Source organism: Lathyrus oleraceus, chromosome 4 (genome assembly GCF_024323335.1).
Source record: "Lathyrus oleraceus cultivar Zhongwan6 chromosome 4, CAAS_Psat_ZW6_1.0, whole genome shotgun sequence".
NCBI lineage: Eukaryota > Viridiplantae > Streptophyta > Magnoliopsida > Fabales > Fabaceae > Lathyrus > Lathyrus oleraceus.
In genome coordinates this window covers 497619872-497636890 of record NC_066582.1, presented here as the reverse complement: position 1 = coordinate 497636890, position 17019 = coordinate 497619872, and the positions used below count along the sequence as shown (strand labels likewise).

At 35.1% G+C, this 17019-nt stretch overlaps 1 protein-coding gene across 1 annotated transcript; it reads right to left on the bottom strand.

Moving 5' to 3' along the window:
* Positions 1–6706: 6706 nt before the first annotated feature.
* On the bottom strand, positions 6707–9279 carry LOC127076772 (squamosa promoter-binding-like protein 8). The gene is made up of 4 exons (XM_051018562.1): positions 8939–9279; positions 8123–8838; positions 7363–7508; positions 6707–7083 (listed from the first exon to the last, which is right to left on the bottom strand). Exons 2-4 carry the CDS (start codon positions 8830–8832, stop codon positions 6944–6946), a joined length of 996 nt encoding a protein of 331 aa, XP_050874519.1. The 5' UTR covers positions 8833–8838; positions 8939–9279; the 3' UTR covers positions 6707–6943.
* Between the last annotated feature and the right edge of the window lie 7740 nt (positions 9280–17019).

The following is a 17019-nucleotide window of genomic DNA, read 5'->3' as shown; positions in this document are numbered from 1 at the left end:
GATTTTTTATACATGTATTGATAACATGTTGAGTTGAGATATGTAATTCAGGTGTGGAAACTACCTTGTGGTTATTGTATAGGAATTGTACGGTTCGATGTTATACCGTTAATTGTTGTTGAAATGTTGTGGTGATGCATTCATTCATTCATGTATCTTATATTGTTGTTATTGGTGAAAGAGGTGGGGGTCTCGGTGATGGGACTTGTGATTGTCTTAAGCATAGTGAGGGGCTTGAAGCTTGGTGTGGGGCTCATGGGTTTGGCATATGTAACCCAATTCATAATGAGAACCATTGTTGAGGTCGGTACCACATGCATACGAGCCATTAATGCGTTGTGAGTTGCATTGTATGGTTTTATGTATATGATGGTGATATGGGTGAGTTATGAATATTTGTGGATGTGGTGTAAGATTTATTTCTATGTGAATCTATATGTAGTGAACTACTCTGAATATACATGCACCATTAATTATTTGAATGTATTTTTCACCCCTTATGTTTAAATGTTTCCTTTACATGGGCATCGTGCAGGTACTCAGTCGTAGATCTCGCGGAAGTAAGTGGAAGTTGGCTCTTGGAGTAAGCCCTTAGTTTATCATTTTGATTAGTGGTGTCTTGCTCTGATTATGTAATATCATGCTGGGAACACTTGTTTTACTTACTGCGTTGTTTATGTTGAAGTTAAATACCATTTTTGTTTGTGGATATTCCGACTGATTCATTCGAGTTAATTGATAGAACTCCTTTTAGTTCTGTTATAAAAGTTGAAGTTTGAGACTAAATGTCATGAGGACTAAGATCAGATGTGCTAATGATAAGTATTTGAATGCTGGGGAATGGGAAATGTCATAGTAATTCTGAATAATTGTAAAATTGCATTGATTCAGAATGTGTGGTATGTTCATGGCATGAAAAACTATATGATGAGTGTATGTCAATTAATTGAGAAAGGATTTTGAGTTTCCATGAAAGACAATATTTTGAAGTTGTATGACTGTAATCAAAAGCTGAGTATGAAGTTAAAACAGGGGAGGAATAGAACATTCAAAGTGAATGTTAAAACTGGAGACACTAAATGCCTTAGTCCAACAAGTGTTGTGAAGGAAAGTGAGTTGTGGCACAAAAATATTTGGTCATTTGAAATTCAGAGTCTTAGGTATTCTGAATTCAAAGATGTTGGTACATCGAATTCCTGCAATTAAGAATCCAGACACGTCATGCAATATATGCGTGAGAGGGAAGCAACCAAGATTGGCATTTGCATCTGAAATGCCTCCAAGAGCAAAACATGCTCTGGGTGTGGTGCATTCTAATGTGTGTGGACCATTTCCAGCACCTTCACTTGGAGGAAATAAATACTTTGTGTCATTTTTTGATGAGTTCACAAGGATGACGTGGGAATCCCTTCTAAAGTTCAAACACGAGGTGTTTCCTGAATTTAAGAAATTCAGAATCAATGCTGAGAATCAGAGTGGTCAAAAGTTGAAAGTTCTTAGAACTGATGGTGGAGGTGAGTATAACTCTATCGAGTTCAGAAAGTTATGTGAGGAGAATGGAATTGAGTATGAGGTGACTACTCCGTAAACTCCTCAACACAATGGTCTTGCTGAAAGAAGAAACTGAACTTTTCTTGGTATGACAAGGAGTATGCTGAAGGAGAAGAAGCTCCCTTACACCTTGTGGGGAGAAGTTGTTGCTAATGCAGCATATGTGCTCAATAGGTGTTCAACTAAGAACCTAAAGGAAATTGATCCTTTAGATAAGTGGATTGGAGATAAGCAAAGTGTGAGCCATCTGAAGGTGTTTGGTTCTGTTTGTTATAGACATGTTCTAGATGCTAAGAGAATGAAGTTGGATGATAAAAGCATAGTTATGTTGCTTGTAGGGTACCACAACACATGTGCTTATAAGCTTTATTGTCATGTCCCTAACAAGGTTTTCAACAGAGATGTCATTGTGAAATAATAAAAAACACGGGATTCGAACAAGTCTCAATCCAACTCTAGTGCGGTGTTAACACTTGAGTAAACTTCTGAAGATACTTCAGAATCCGAAGGTTCTGAAGATGAGTCAGAATCAGAAGATAATTTTGAAGGTGAGTCTGACTCTGAAGGTGAATCTGATTTTGATCCAGATTCTGATTGATGATTCAGACTCTGGTGGAGATTTAGACTCTGGGAATATTCTAGACTCTGAAGGTGGTCATACCTCTGAAGGTGGTACTTCTAGGGTTCTAGCATCTCATATTGTACCAGCGTACGAAGAAGACTCTGGACAAGCTTAGAGGTCATAAAGAATCAGAAACATTCCAAGAAGGTTTGTAGAGTTTGATATGCTACAAGATACTGAAATAAACTCTAAAGGAGAAGTCATTCAGTGTGTCATGTTAGTAGACTCTGAACCAGTTAGTGTTGAAGAAGTGCTTAAGAAGAAAGTGTGGCTAAAGGCTATGAAAGAATAACTTAGGGCTATAGAAAGAAATAGGACTTGGGAGTTGACTGAGCTTCCAAAGAACAAGAAAGCCATCAGTGTTAGATGGGTTTTCAAGGTGAAATTGAAGCCAGATGGATCAATTGGGAAGCACAAAGCAATGTTAGTGGCAAGAGGTTTTCTACAGAAACCTGGGTTAGACTACTTTGAGGTGTTTGCTCATGTAGCGAGACATGAGACAATCAGATTGATGATTGTGATAGTTGCTAACAAGAATTGGCCTCTGATGCATCTGGATGTGAAATCTACATTTATGAATGGTCCATTGTAAGAAGAGGTATACGTGTCACAACCTCCTGGATTTGTGAAAAAGAATCAAGAAGGGATGGTGTACAGGTTAAATAAAGCATTATACAGGCTGAAACAAGCTTCTAGAGCTTGGAATCTAAAAATTGATTCATTTTTCAAGCTCCAATGATTATGAAAATGTGAGATGGAGTATGAAGTTTATGTTCAGCATACTTCTAAAGGCAATATGATTCTGGTGTGTCTCTATGTTGATGATGTATTACTAACAGAAAATTGTTCAGATGAGATAACAAAGTTCAAGAAGGTGTTGATGAATGAGTTTGCGATGACTGATATAGGAAATAAACATATTTTCTAAGGATGGAGATTTCGTACTCTGAGAAGGGTGTCATTTTGAATCAGCTGAAGTATGAACTTGAGCTTCTGAAGAGATTTGAACTACTGAATTGTAAGGCTGCGATCACACCTTCAGAACAAATCACAAATAGGATTCTGATCCCGAGGGTGATGATGTAGATGCTACAACATTCACGCAGTTGGTTGGATCTCTGAGATATCTATGTAACACCAGACCTAACATCTATTATGCTATTGGAATGGTAAGTAGGTTTATGAACAAACCAAAGTGGTCTCATTACCAAGCTGCTGTCAGGATTCTGAGGTATATTAAGAGGACTATGAAGTATGGAGTTTTGTTCCCTTCTGGTGAAAAGGATAATTCATAGTTGATGTGTTACTCAGACTCTGACTAGTGTGGAGACAGAGTTTACATAAGAAGTACTTCTGGATATTTATTTAAGTATTTTTGAGCTCATATTTCTTGGTGTTCCAAGAAGCAACCAGTTGTTGCTTTGTCAATCTGTGAAGCTAAATACATTGCAGGTGTTGTGGCTACATGTCAAGTTGTTTGCCTTCTGAATTTACTACAGGATCTGAAGATTAAGATAAACAAGCCTATGAAGTTGATGATTGATAATAAGTCTACAATCGTTCTTGCCAAGAACTCAATGCTGCATGAGAGGAGCAATCATATTGAGATTAAGTTTCATTTTCTAAGAAGTCAGGTTCATAATGGCGTGCTAAAAGTTATGCACTGTAGCACCCAAAAGCAACTGACAAATATTCTGACAAAAGCGATCAAGACTGATCAATTTCTCCACTTGAGGGATGAAATTAGTGTTGTTAGTTTTGATTAGCTTAATATGAATTAAGAGATGTTGTTAGAAGTAATTCACATTTAGTAGTAGTATTAGTTTTGTTAAGCGTAACATAGCTAATGTAGGTTAGTATTTTTCCTACGTGGCATTATTATTTTGTGTATATAAACAAGTGTAGTTGTCAACAGTTGTGTGTGCAATGGGTGTGCGTAACCATTTTGTTGTAACCCGTTTTGTAAGAGTAGTGGAAGTTTGTTATTCTCTCACTTCTCTCTCATCTTCTTCATCTTCTTTATCTTGTGCACCAACACAAATATATCAAAAATAATAAGGCGTGGAATAAAGAACAATAACAACTAAAATAAATGACCGCAAAAAACATTACTCTGCCAAAACTGTGTAAGCAAAACAACACGAAAGAGGAGAAAACTGAATACAAATACACATAATTTATTTATTCATTTCTATAAAAATTGATCTACTCTAAAGAAAAACACATCTCTCTGATCTTAAAAGTTGTTATAATAAATTATAATATGAGTTAAACGATAAGTTTTTAAATTCATAAAAACAATTCTTATTTTCTATCAAATGTTTTCTAATGTTTCATCCATTCAATATATAAATACACAAATTCAATATATTTAAAGTTGTTTCTCAATCCTCTAAAATATCGTCTATGGTCTCATAGATCGTAGAACGATAAATCATAAAACATCTTCACTTTTCCTCTTTAAATAACTCTCTCTAAAAAATCTCAATGATACACGTACCTAAAGAATTGTTGAAAACACCTTTTATATGCATCAGGAGAAACACAATGAATTTTCCTAAAATGCATTGTGTTTCTGCATAAAATATTGGACGCAATATGTAGAGAACACACTCCACTTCTCTCTCGAGGGAGATTTTTGATGTCCATCATAATCTATGCAGTTCTGCATAGAGAATAGTCAATTCATACATAGAAAAAAAAAACTATTTGAAGTGGTCAGCCAGTTAAAATAAATAATTATCTCAACTCAGATTCAAATATTTATTTGTTATGTTACTAAAATTTAAAGCATGTCACAAATCTCATCTATTTTTAATAATATTATTCATTTTTATTCTATACATAAATTAAATGGAGAAACACTCTTATAGCCAACCAAATTCAATAATATCTAAGAATTTCCCAAATTAATATATATTTTCACAACTCCAAAGTACAGTCAGTCCATTCTATATTTTTGAAATAATTTTATGAAACTATACTATGTACTTTCATTAATATTAGTTTTGTTAACTTATATGCTAAAAATAAATAGATATACATTTACTTTTGGATTGAGATAGTAAGAAATGATTCCACTTTATATTTATGTTTCTTGTTAGACTACAACAGGTAGGTACTTTAACAAGGAATAGCAACACATCACACACACACATGTATATGTATATGTATAGAGAGAGAGAGTAGAGAGAGAAAGAGGAAGAGCATCTGCAGGTTGATATGGGCAACTAATATATTACTGGGTTTAGTAGTACAGCTATATAGCTTCCATATAGGAGACAGCTTGACGGCTTAGAATTCAAATGAAAAAGTTTCAAAAAAAAAATGAAAAAATTTATATGTAAGTTCATTTTTTAGGAAATAATAGAGTACAAGACAAAAGGAAAATAATTGATTGGTGAAAAATAAAATGATGAATAATGTGTTATTCTGAAACAACCCGTGTTCAGCTGCCACCACACAAAAACAGACAGATACTATTTCCAGGTAAATACAAATTGAGGGGGCCATTTTTCTCTTCTACGCTTTACCATAACTATCGCAGTACTTTTTTTTTTACTGCAGTTAAACCCCGACCATATCATCAATATGGTAGAACACTAGTATTGCACAATTCCATTTGTTTCTACTTCCCTAACTTAGATAGCTACCCAACTATTTATTATAAAAAAAATATTTATACCACATATACACCCAACAATTTTTCAGGTGTATGAATCATTTTTCATTAAATTAATCCAATATTTTTTTAATTTTTAATCAATATATAATCACACAGAAAATTTTAATATTATAGTTAGAGTTTTATATACTAGATAGACCGACTTGAGTTTTTTTTTTTTGCATTATGGTTGATTTTTATTGTCTCTGATTCGAGTCTATGGTGGTAACTCGTTGATTTTTTATTTTCTGATTTCAGTATATTTTTGTGGTTGATTTAGCTTATTTATTGACTTTTCTTTTATAAAAAAATTTGTTGGTTGTTATATTTTTATGGTTATTTTAGTTTTAGTTCTCCTTTATATATTATTTTAAAATATAATTAAAGTTAAAGAAATTTAATGCCATATTATAAAAATCTATCTCATTTTTTTAAATAGTTTTATGAGTAGAATTTCACCCATTAAAATGAAAGGTAGAATGATATACTTTCAAACTTGCTTCCCTACAAATTAATGTGTCTTCTATTACTCTATGAGCTTGATTAAAAATAAAGACTTATCTCCACTCTACTAGACTCAATTTCAGTTAGATTTCAATAAAACCACACCTTTATTACCGAGAAAACTAATACGTAATAGCTAAAGATTAAAAAAACATGTATTCCCTCATTAAATCTTGGACAAAAATATAAAGGGATTTATTTTTTATTTTAGATTTTTTGTTGCTAATTTTAGTTTTCTAATAATGATATATTTCTATAACATACACTCTGTCAAAAAAAACTAAATCATAACATTCACAGAATTAGAAATGAGCAAAGCTAGCTAAAATTAACATAGATACTATTTAACTTACTAACAAGAGTAATAAAGTAAGAACAAAATATATTATAAAGCTTAATTTGAAATTAATTTTAGGAGAAAGGTTACAAATGGAACTTTCACTTAACTATTACATATATTATATTATTGTTGCTAATGACGCTCCTCCATTAATTAATTTCTTCTTGGAAATATATTAATTATATATTAATTATAATTAGCCATGCAAATTAAACTGGGATGCATGCTCCTAGTTATACTAGCTACACATTTCTTGCTTCCATTACCCAGTTGAGAAAAACATTGAGCTTGAATTTGTTGACGGGCTTGGACTTTGATACGACCTTTGTCGAAAATAATCCGGCGGAGAAACCGCCACTGTCACCGATGATGAAGACTGAGTTCCCGACTCCGGCGGAGATCCTTACAAAATATTTATACAAAAATTAAACATCTTTATTATTATTTTTCAAAAATAGAAAAGATGTACTAGTACTATAGATCTATAATCATGCTTATGATAAGTAATTAATTAACTCACTTATTTTTGGTTTGAAAGTATAACTAACTAATTAAGATATGTATTTTTGGGTATATTACATTATTAGTAAATAATTATCAAGTAAAATAAGGAAAGAATACTTTATTTATTTAGTATATGATTAATATATATATAAATGGAAAAGTTTAATTAAGATTTACTTGTAGCAGCATTTTCCAAAGTGTTGTGAGATTTGTGAGTTTCTTGAGTATTTGGGTGCTGAGTTTTTCTTCTGCGGCGATTATGATCCGCTAATCTCTTTCTGCAGCTACGTTTTCCATTATCAAACTCAGAAAGAAGATGAAACCTGCAATAAAAAATAACAATATTTTAATATTTAGATAATTTAAGATATAGAAATAAAAATATTATTTTGTTTGAGACACAATGTAGTTTGTTTGATTTGAATGGTACTAACTAAAAGCAGCAAAACAATGCAGTACGTAAGTAGCAAAACTGAAAAGAAAACAAACACATATGTATTTTAAGGACACAAATACCCTCGGGATTTCCCCATGTACGGTCAACACAATCATTGTCAACTCTTCCCCCAAGGGTACTTTCGTCTTTTTCAAATCCCAACGTTCTCCCCTAGCCTCCAACACCTCTAGTTGTGTTGTGGTTAGTGTTTTATTGCATGCTTTTCCCCCACACGTTGAAACCGAGGACCTTTTCGTCTTTTTGAAAAAAAATGTTTCAGTTTAATTAGCATCTAGTAATTGAAGTTAAAACAAGTTTAGTGAGTGTTTGTTGTTTAATTGCACCACTAGTGTAATAGAAGCAAAGACAAAAAAACTGAAAAAGCACAGGGATATTTGAAATAGACGAAAATGTCCTTAGAGTGTATGTTGTGTGATAAGAGAAATTCAACTCAATGATTGGTTTACTTAAGGGGTACTTATGTCATTTCAAGACCACAACCTGCTGCATTGCTGGCAGAATCGCTGAGTTAACCCAGCGGCGATGACGGTGGCTGCCTTGGAGTGAAACTCGCAAACCTTATGGCGGCGATGGTAGTGCTTCGCCTGAGACAGATCAGCATTGCATCCTTCGGCCTGACACCTAGGCGAGTTGGAAGAACCATGTGAACCCGGTTCAGGTGGTCTAGACCGGCGGTAGAGTCGGCTCACGAAGTCATCTTCGGAAGAGGAGAAGTAAGTACGGCCACCAAGGTTAAGCCCAATCCTGGAGCCGACAAAGTCCATGGGCCTGTTAATATCCTCTGATTTGGGGACAAGAAGTAGTCCAGGCCCATGTCCATGTCCATGGCCACAGTTTTGAGGAAGTGGGTCTAGAGAGAGCAAGGAAGGATGCTGTGATGGTTGAGGTGGAGGATATGAGTTAGTTGAAGAGCCGCCATGGAAAGCCCGTGGGTCGAAGAAAGAGTGATGCATATGATGGTGCTGGGCCTGTGGGGTAAAGTGGTGCTGCTGTTGTTGCTGCTGGTTGAAATCACAGTTGTTGATGTTGATGGCAGACCCGGAGCCGTTTAAGTAATTGTCGGATAACATAGCTTGAGAAGCGTAGTGGTCGAAGATTTGACGGTGGGCTTGATCGGAAGCTGCGGCGGAGTTATCTTCATTTCCGGTAAGCATGATGTTAGATGGGTTACCCCATTCATAGTCCAACATGTCTCTCTAAGAAAAAGTAAACAAAAACATAGTCATTATGACATAAAAAAAGAGAGAATAATGATAGAAATATTATGATTGAAAATAGAAAGAAGAAAGCCCTAACCTAATTTGCAGAAAAGGAATGGATGGAGTGAATGTTTATCTCATATCTTCTGAATCAAAGACCACACTATAATGGCGTGTAGATTAAGTCTATTCTCTCTCTCTCTCTCTATGTGTTTCAGAGAGACTCTATGTTTTTCTTTTTTCACACACTGCTATGCTAAATGGTTATGCGTTTAAAAGATCTCACTTTCACCCTAAAAAAGCTCAACACTTTTGTCTCTTTGTTAATCTCTCTCTACCAATAGAAAAGTTACTATTATTCTCTCTCTCTAGGTGAGTTAGGGAGTTAGTGTATGAGTTTGAGGGAAACTCAGCTTATGAGGCGGCTTCTGCAGACAGTGGGTAATTGGTGGGTGATTCTACTTGTACTATGGATATGCTTGGAAATCAATGGAAATTACTTTTTCACCTTCTTCTTCATTTTCTAACTAAATCAGTTTTCATAATCAAAATTTTAGGAAAACTATTTAAAATTGGTTTCTTAAGTATTACTATTTGCAAGTTTGAGTTAGATAAAGAAAACGAAGAACCTTAGGATAGGAGAATATACAGAAACATGTTTTTTTAATATATTTTATATTATTATAATATATTAAATTGATAAAGTTTATATAAATTTAAAAAAAAATCTATTCACATAGTTTTTATATTACATAGATTTTATTTTATGAAAAAAACAAACCTTTTATTTAAATTTAAAAAATCATCATCTCTTTCATTTTCATATTTCTCATTCCTTTTACCCAAAGTCCTCTATTTTCATTTGTTTACTTTCATTTTAATTTTACACCACCCACTTTATTATCCCTGTTCATTTACTTTTTTCTTCCTCCTACAGAGAAAGAGAAACTAATATTATTTGAGTTATTTAGAATACAAAAATTCCACGTGGATTTGATCTTTAGTTTACTATCTTCGAGAATTTAGCTTTTTTTTTCTTCTTTTCTTTCTGATATATCTAACTTTTATTTGTTAAATTGTAATTTCTTGTGTCGAAGCAGGTTGTTCGACATAAACAAGGAAGTGTTGAACCACCTAGTATGTTGAGTTGTGTTAGTGTGTCGAAGTGTCGAAACATGTTGCTTCACACAGGATTTCGACTTAGGTCTATTTTAGTAGTGTTAGCTATTTCGGGTTTTTATAGTTTTAGGCTTTGACTTGAGGTCCAAATTAATCTAAATCTCTAAATAGAGGGAGTAACCCTTATTTTTTTAGTGAAGTGAGTAGATTATTCATAACATTATAATTCACAGTATTTTGCAGTTGCAAAGTGAATAAGAAGTTTTCCACTGTTTGTGGGCAGAGAGAAACTTTGTAGAATTTTAATTCTTCTTCTCCTCCATCGTTCTTTACACTCTATCTTTCTCCATTGTTCTTTTCTTTTCATTGCTATTGTGTGGCTAATAATAATCTTGTTCATCAAGATTGACTGAAATTCTCCATAGGTTTTGGGGGATTTTCAACATCTGATATCAGAGCTCCGGTTAAACGATTCGTGGGAAGAAAATCACCATGGCAACGAATAATCCAAACGGGCATTTTCCAGCAAATCTCCCGATTATCAAGAACAACAATTATGAGAATTGGTGCAAGAAGATAAAGGTTGTGTTCTGTTATCAAGATCTTTGGGATCTTGTGAAGGAAGGAGTAACAACGCTTGCAGAAGCCGCGACAGATCAAGAAAAGGCTGCACATAAAGAATTGAAGAAGAAAGATTATAAAGCTCTCTTTATAATCCATCAATGTTTTAATACAGATAACCTTGAAAAGGTTAGTGATGCAGAGTCAGCGAAAGAAGCATGGGAAATTCTGGAGAAATCGTTTGGGGGCGCGGAGAAGGTGAAAGAGGTGAGGTTGCAAAGTCACAAAAGAACGTATGAATTACTTCAGATGGAAGACAATGGAAGTATAACTGATTTATTGATAAAGGTTACGAAACTGGTGAATCAAATGAAGGTATGTGGAGAAGTGTTGACATCAAGATCTGTTGTTGGAAAGATCTTGAGGTCGTTGACTCCAAAGTTCGACCACGTGGTAGTAGCCATAGAAGAGTCGAAAGATTTGTCAAAATTGACAAAGGAAGAGCTTCAAGGGACACTTGAATCTCATGGCTGAAAGAGCTGCAGGAAGTCGAAGTGTGATATGGCTTTGCAGGCTTAATCAACAAAAGAAAGAAAAGGCAAAGGAAGCTGGAATGGCAACAAAGGCAGGTGAGGCTACAACAATTCGACTGGTCGAAATCAGTAAGAAGGAAACTGGTCGAATTAGAGAAAACCCTGGAACCAAGGCAACCAAAGAGGTGGTGTTGTAGGTAGAGGAATAGGAGGTGGTCAAAAGCCAGACAAGAGTCACAATCAGTGTTACAATTGTCAAAGGTATGGTCATTATTCTAGTGATTGTCCAGAAAAGCAGAAGAATCAAGAAACTTATGCAAAGCTGGAGAAACATGAAGAAGAAGAGATGTTGTTGATGGTTACAACAAGAGATAAAGAGAGATTCAAGGACCAGTGGTACTTGGACTCAGGATGCTCATCACACATGTTTGGAAGGAAAGATTGGTTTGTCAACATAAATCCCTCAATGAAGAACATGGTGAAATTTGCAAATGATAACACTCTAGCAGTTGAAGGTGTTGATGATGTTCTGACTATGAGGAAAGATGGAAAAAGGTCGGTAATTTCAAATGTGTTGTACATACCAGGCATGAAGAGTAATTTGCTCAGCATAGGGCAGTTAGTCGAAAAGAACTATAAAGTGTCAATCAAAGACAAGATGATGAGAGTTCTCGACTGAAATGGAAGGTTGGTCTTGAAGGCTCCAATGTCTCAGAATAGAACCTTCAAGATTGAACTAAATGTGATGGAGCATAAGTGCCTTGCAACAACAGCCAACAAAGATGAATGGATATGGAATTATAGACTTGGCCATCTCAATTTCAAAGATATCAGAGATTTGAAGAGAAGAAATACGGTTTCAGGATTACCAGAAATCGACATTCCAAACAAAGTGTATAAAGAATGTGTGGAGGCTAAGCAGCATAAGAACAACTTCAGTAAGGATGCAGTAAGTAGTTCGAAGGCAATTCTTGAAGTCATATACTCTGATGTATATGGTCCTCTCCAGGTGGATTCAATTGGAGGTAACAAATACTTTGTTAGATTCATAGATAATTTCAGTCGAAAACTGTGGTCTTGCCTGATCCAGAAGAAAAGTGAAGTGATCAAGGTATTTGCCAAGTTTAAATCTATGGTCGAAAGAAAGAGCGGTCGAAAGATCAAGATTTTGAGGACTGATGGTGATGGAGAATATGTGTCGAAAGACTTCGATGCATTATGTGTGAAAGAAGGGATTATGTATGAGGTGGTGCCACCCTACACTCCACAGCGGAATAGACTTGCAGAAAGGAAGAATAGAACCATTATGAATATGGTTAGAAGTATGTTGATAGACAAGCATCTACCCAAAGAACTATGGGGAGAAGCTGTGTCGACTGTGACATACATCCTGAACACATGTCCGGCGAATAAGCTAGAAGGAATCACGCCAGAAGAATGTTGGTCTGGTGTCAAGCCTAGCTTGTGTCATCTGAGGGTGTTTGGATCTATAGCACATAGACATGTGCCAGATCAGTTGAGAAGAAAACTTGATGACGAGTCGAGTCAGATGATCCTGATATGATATCGTTCGACTTGAGGATACAAGTTGTTCCACCCCGTGAATAAGAAAGTGGTGATCAGTAGGGATGTGATCATAGATGAGCTTAAGGAGTGGGATTGGACTGAGAATGTCATGAATCTTTGTGATGAACCAACTAGTGAAGTCCAAAAAGAAGTTCGACAAGAAGAAGTCAGAGGTGAAACAGACTCAAGCAGACCTCAAAGAATAAGACACATGCCTGCAAGGTTGCAAGAATGTGTGATTACATCAAATGATGTGTTCAATGAAGAAGGTGAGCTGGTACATTATGCCTTATACGCAGATGTCAAATCTGTCAATGCAGCTGAGGCATTGAAAGATTCGAAGAGGATGAAAGCAATGAACAAAGAGATGAAGTCAATTAAAGTCAACAACACTTGGTCACTTGTCGGATTTCCCCAAGATAAGAAGGAAACCGATGTGAAGTGGGTATACAAGGTGAAGTTGAATCCCGGAGGAGAAGTGACTCGACACAAGGCGAGACTTGTGGCGAAAGGATTTCTTCAGAAAGAAGGAATCGACTTCGATGAGGTTTTTGCACCTGTTGCTAGGATCGAAACAATCATGTTGGTTGTTGGTCTAGCAAACATGAACAACTGCAGATGTGTCAGATGGATGTGAAGTGTGCATTCCTTAATGGCCCCTTTGAAGAAGAAGTTTATGTTGCACAACCAGCTGGGTTTGTGAAACATTGCGAAGAAAGAAAAATGTACATGCTGCATAAATCCCTGTACGGACTTAAACAAGATCCAAGAGCTAGGAACAAGAAGATAAATGGTTTTCTAAGAGAGAAGGAATTTGTGAAGTGCACAAGTGAACATGGAGTATATGTTAGAAGAAGTAAGAGTGAAATGCTTATACCATGTCTCTATGTCGATGCCTGTTGATAACAGGTAGTTTTAAGAAGGAGATCAAAGACTTTAAAGGTGATCTCAACAAGGAATTTAAAATGTCAGATCTGGGTGACATTTCATATTTCCTTGGCATCGAATTCTACAAGAGCGGTAGAGGTTTGATGATGCAACAAAGAAGGTATGCAGGCAAAATACTCAAGAGATTTGAGATGCAAGATTGCAACCCAACCTCGACTCCAACTGAGCCCATATTACAATTGTCGAAAGATTCAGATGAAGATGATGTTGACCCAACCCAATATAGAAGACTTATTGGTTCACTTCGTTACCTTTGTCATACAAGGCCTGACTTAGCATACAATGTAGGTATGGTGAGTAGGTTCATGCAGAAGTCAAAGGTGTCACATCTAGCAGCGGCGAAGAGGATACTAAGGTATCTGAAAGGAACTATTGACTATGGCATTTTGTTTGCTGCACCTGATGAAGGAAAATAATGCAAATTAGTGGGATACACCGACTCAAGTGTGTGTAGTGATGCTGAGGATCAAAAATCCACAGCTGACTATGTGTTTATGCTAGGTGGTGCACCAGTTGCTTGGAGTTCGAGAAAGGAGCCAGTAGTGGCATTATCATCGTGCAAAGCATAATACATAGTTTCTTCTCTTTGTGCATGTCAAGCAACGTGGATGGTGAATCTGATCGAAGAGATAATAACGAAGAGTCATGGAGCAATTACCATGAAGATCGATAGTATGTCAGCTATCAATCTGGCGAAGAATCCGATAGCACATGGTCGAAGCAAGCACATCGTAATGAGGTTCCATTATCTTCGAGAGCAGGTAGCAGGTGGGAAGATGAATGTGGAACACTGTAGAACTGAGAATCAGATTGAAGACATCATGACGAAGGGAGTGCATGTCGAAGCGTTCAGAAGACTAAGAGCTATGATGAATGTAGATAGCTTAGACACAATGAATTAGGTGGTATGTTGAATTGTAATTCCTTGTGTCGAAGCAGGTTTCTCGGCAGAAGCAAGGAAGTGTCAAACCACCTAATGTGTTGAGTTGTGTTAGTGTGTCGAAATGTCGAAGCATGTTGCTTCACACAGGATTTCGACTTAGGCTTATTTTAGTAGTGTTAACACTTTTGGGTTTTTATAATTTTGGGCTTTGGCTTGAGGTCCAAGTTAACCTAAATCTATAAATAGAGGGAGTAACCCTTATTTTTTAATAAAATGAATAGAGTATTCATAACATTGTAATTCACAGTATTTTGCAGTTGCAAAGTGAATAAAAAGTTTTCCACAGTTTTGCACAGTATTCATAACAGTTTAATTCTTCTTCTCCTTCATCGTTCTTTACACTCTTTCTTTCTCCATTGTTCTTTTATTTTCATTGCTATTGTGTGGGTAATAACAATCTTATTCATCAAGATTGATTGAAATTCTCCATAGGTTTTGGGGGATTTCCAACATCATTGTATTTATCTCATTCTTTTATATTGATTTTTGTTTTTTTCTAGGCTAATGAGTTTAAATAGTTCAATAAAATTAAGGACTCATGATAAAGAAGGTCTTAACCTACCTCTGAATATCAAAAAACGTCGATTAAAAAGCCATGAACAAATAAATTTAGAAAAACATAAAGAAGAAATATAATTTTATGACCCCCTTGACTTTTATTTAAAATAATTTTTATAATATTATATATTTTAGTGTAAAAAATATTATAAAGAATTTTTTTATAAAAGTTTCAAATGAAAATTTAATTTGAATGGTCATTCTTAAAATGTTATTTTAGATATTATTTTATCATTATATATATTATATATATATATATATATATATATATATAATATATATATATATATATATTATATATATATATATATATATATATATAATATATATATATATTATATATATATATATATATATATATATATATATATGTTTATATGTTAATTATGATATTTAAATACCTAAAATTTAATACTATTTTTTAAAATAGTTGTTAATTATGTTAATTCATTTAGTGTAGAAAAAAATTATTAAGATGACAACCATAATTTATACAACACTTTTTTAAATGTTACACTTGCTAAAAATATAATGCGCGACAACCCTTAGTCGTGTAGGACTAACAAAAGTTTTCAATGTTGTAGTGGTGTTAGAACAATATCACGTGGGGATAGTGAATAACTTTGTATATGGTGTTTTCAGAGATAATTAAATGTCCCCCTCAATCTCAAGATTGAGGTATTTATAGGAATCTCTTGGAACGTGATCTTAAACTCCAAGAAAGTATTTCACATTCTCAGGAGTGTGGGAAGTTGGTAGTTATCTCCCCTATTATTTTAGAGAATGTGACTTCCTCATTTTTACCTTTCTCTAATACCGTTAGGGATAAAGACACATCACTCATACGTTTTAGTTGAATGGCGGGTGATATAGAAAATGAGCGCCATAGCCGAATGATGGACACTCGTTCCCATAAGTTGGCGGCTAGGAAGGAGAAATGGGTGATATATTTTGCCGTCCCTCTTTAGAGAGAATTTTCTATGCCGCCTCTTGTGGGTCTTTTGTGAATATACTAGTACATAGCCCATCAAGCATGTGGGCTTGGATAGAGTGAACTCATTTAGTTTGTTTTCCCCTTATTATTTGACAAGTCCCTAAAGTGTACCTAGGGCGAGTCCCTTAAGCATGAGATGAGTCCCTCAGGTGTACATGGGTCGAGTCTCTCAGGTATGGATGAGGTTAAAGTTCTAGATGCCAATGAGGTGAATCTTTAAATGTTAGTTAAGCTAAAACCTCAAAGGTCAGTTGAGTTAAAGCCTTAAAGATCAATTGACATAAAATGTCCTTAAATGCGATTAATAATGATTGAGCCTCGGGAAGCCAAATCGGCCTTAATTCCTCACTTGTGTCAATGGTGGAGGGAATCCTTTTTAATTGATTGAGAACCTGGTGGTAAATATTTCTCTCTCTCTCTCTCTCTCTCTCTCTCTCTCTCTCTCACTCACTCACTCACTCACTCAGTCTGTGTGTGTGTGTGTATGTGTGTTCTTTATAAGGAATTCTGAGCAATCAATGACAAATATAAACACTAAATATTCTAGTGTTGAAGATTTTGTGTCCTTGTATTCTAGTGAGGAGAGGATTAGTGCCTCTCAGCGGTAAATTGGACTTTCCAATACTAGACATGAAGATGATGTTATTTTGGAGTAATGCTTTAAAGAAACTATGGCTAATTTGGTTGCCCAAGATGGCTCGCTCACCCTTATTTCTATTTACACCTTCATGTCATTCACGATTTAGGGGTTTTTATACCCTTTACATTTTTTGAAGTTGAGTTCTTAGCAACAAACGTAGCCCCTTCTTAGAGTATGCCCAATGTATAGAGTGTGCTTATGATGTTCAAAATTATATGTCAGTGATTGTAGTCTTTCCCACATTTGGGGTGTACTTTTCTTTCTAAGGTACCAAAGTCAACGCCAAAAGTGGCTGGGTCACTTTAGGTGCCCTATC

What these genes read in the sequence shown, in the direction of transcription:
- LOC127076772 (XM_051018562.1), bottom strand. Translation starts at nt 8,832, where the DNA reads ATGTTGGACTATGAATGGGGTAACCCATCTAACATCATGCTTACCGGA. An exon ending in TTCTGCCAGCAATGCAGCAG is followed by an intron (nt 7,509 to 8,122) that starts GTTGTGGTCTTG and finishes TTTTTATTGCAG; the next exon opens with GTTTCATCTTCTTTCTGAGT. An exon ending in TTTGGAAAATGCTGCTACAA is followed by an intron (nt 7,084 to 7,362) that starts GTAAATCTTAAT and finishes ATATTTTGTAAG; the next exon opens with GATCTCCGCCGGAGTCGGGA.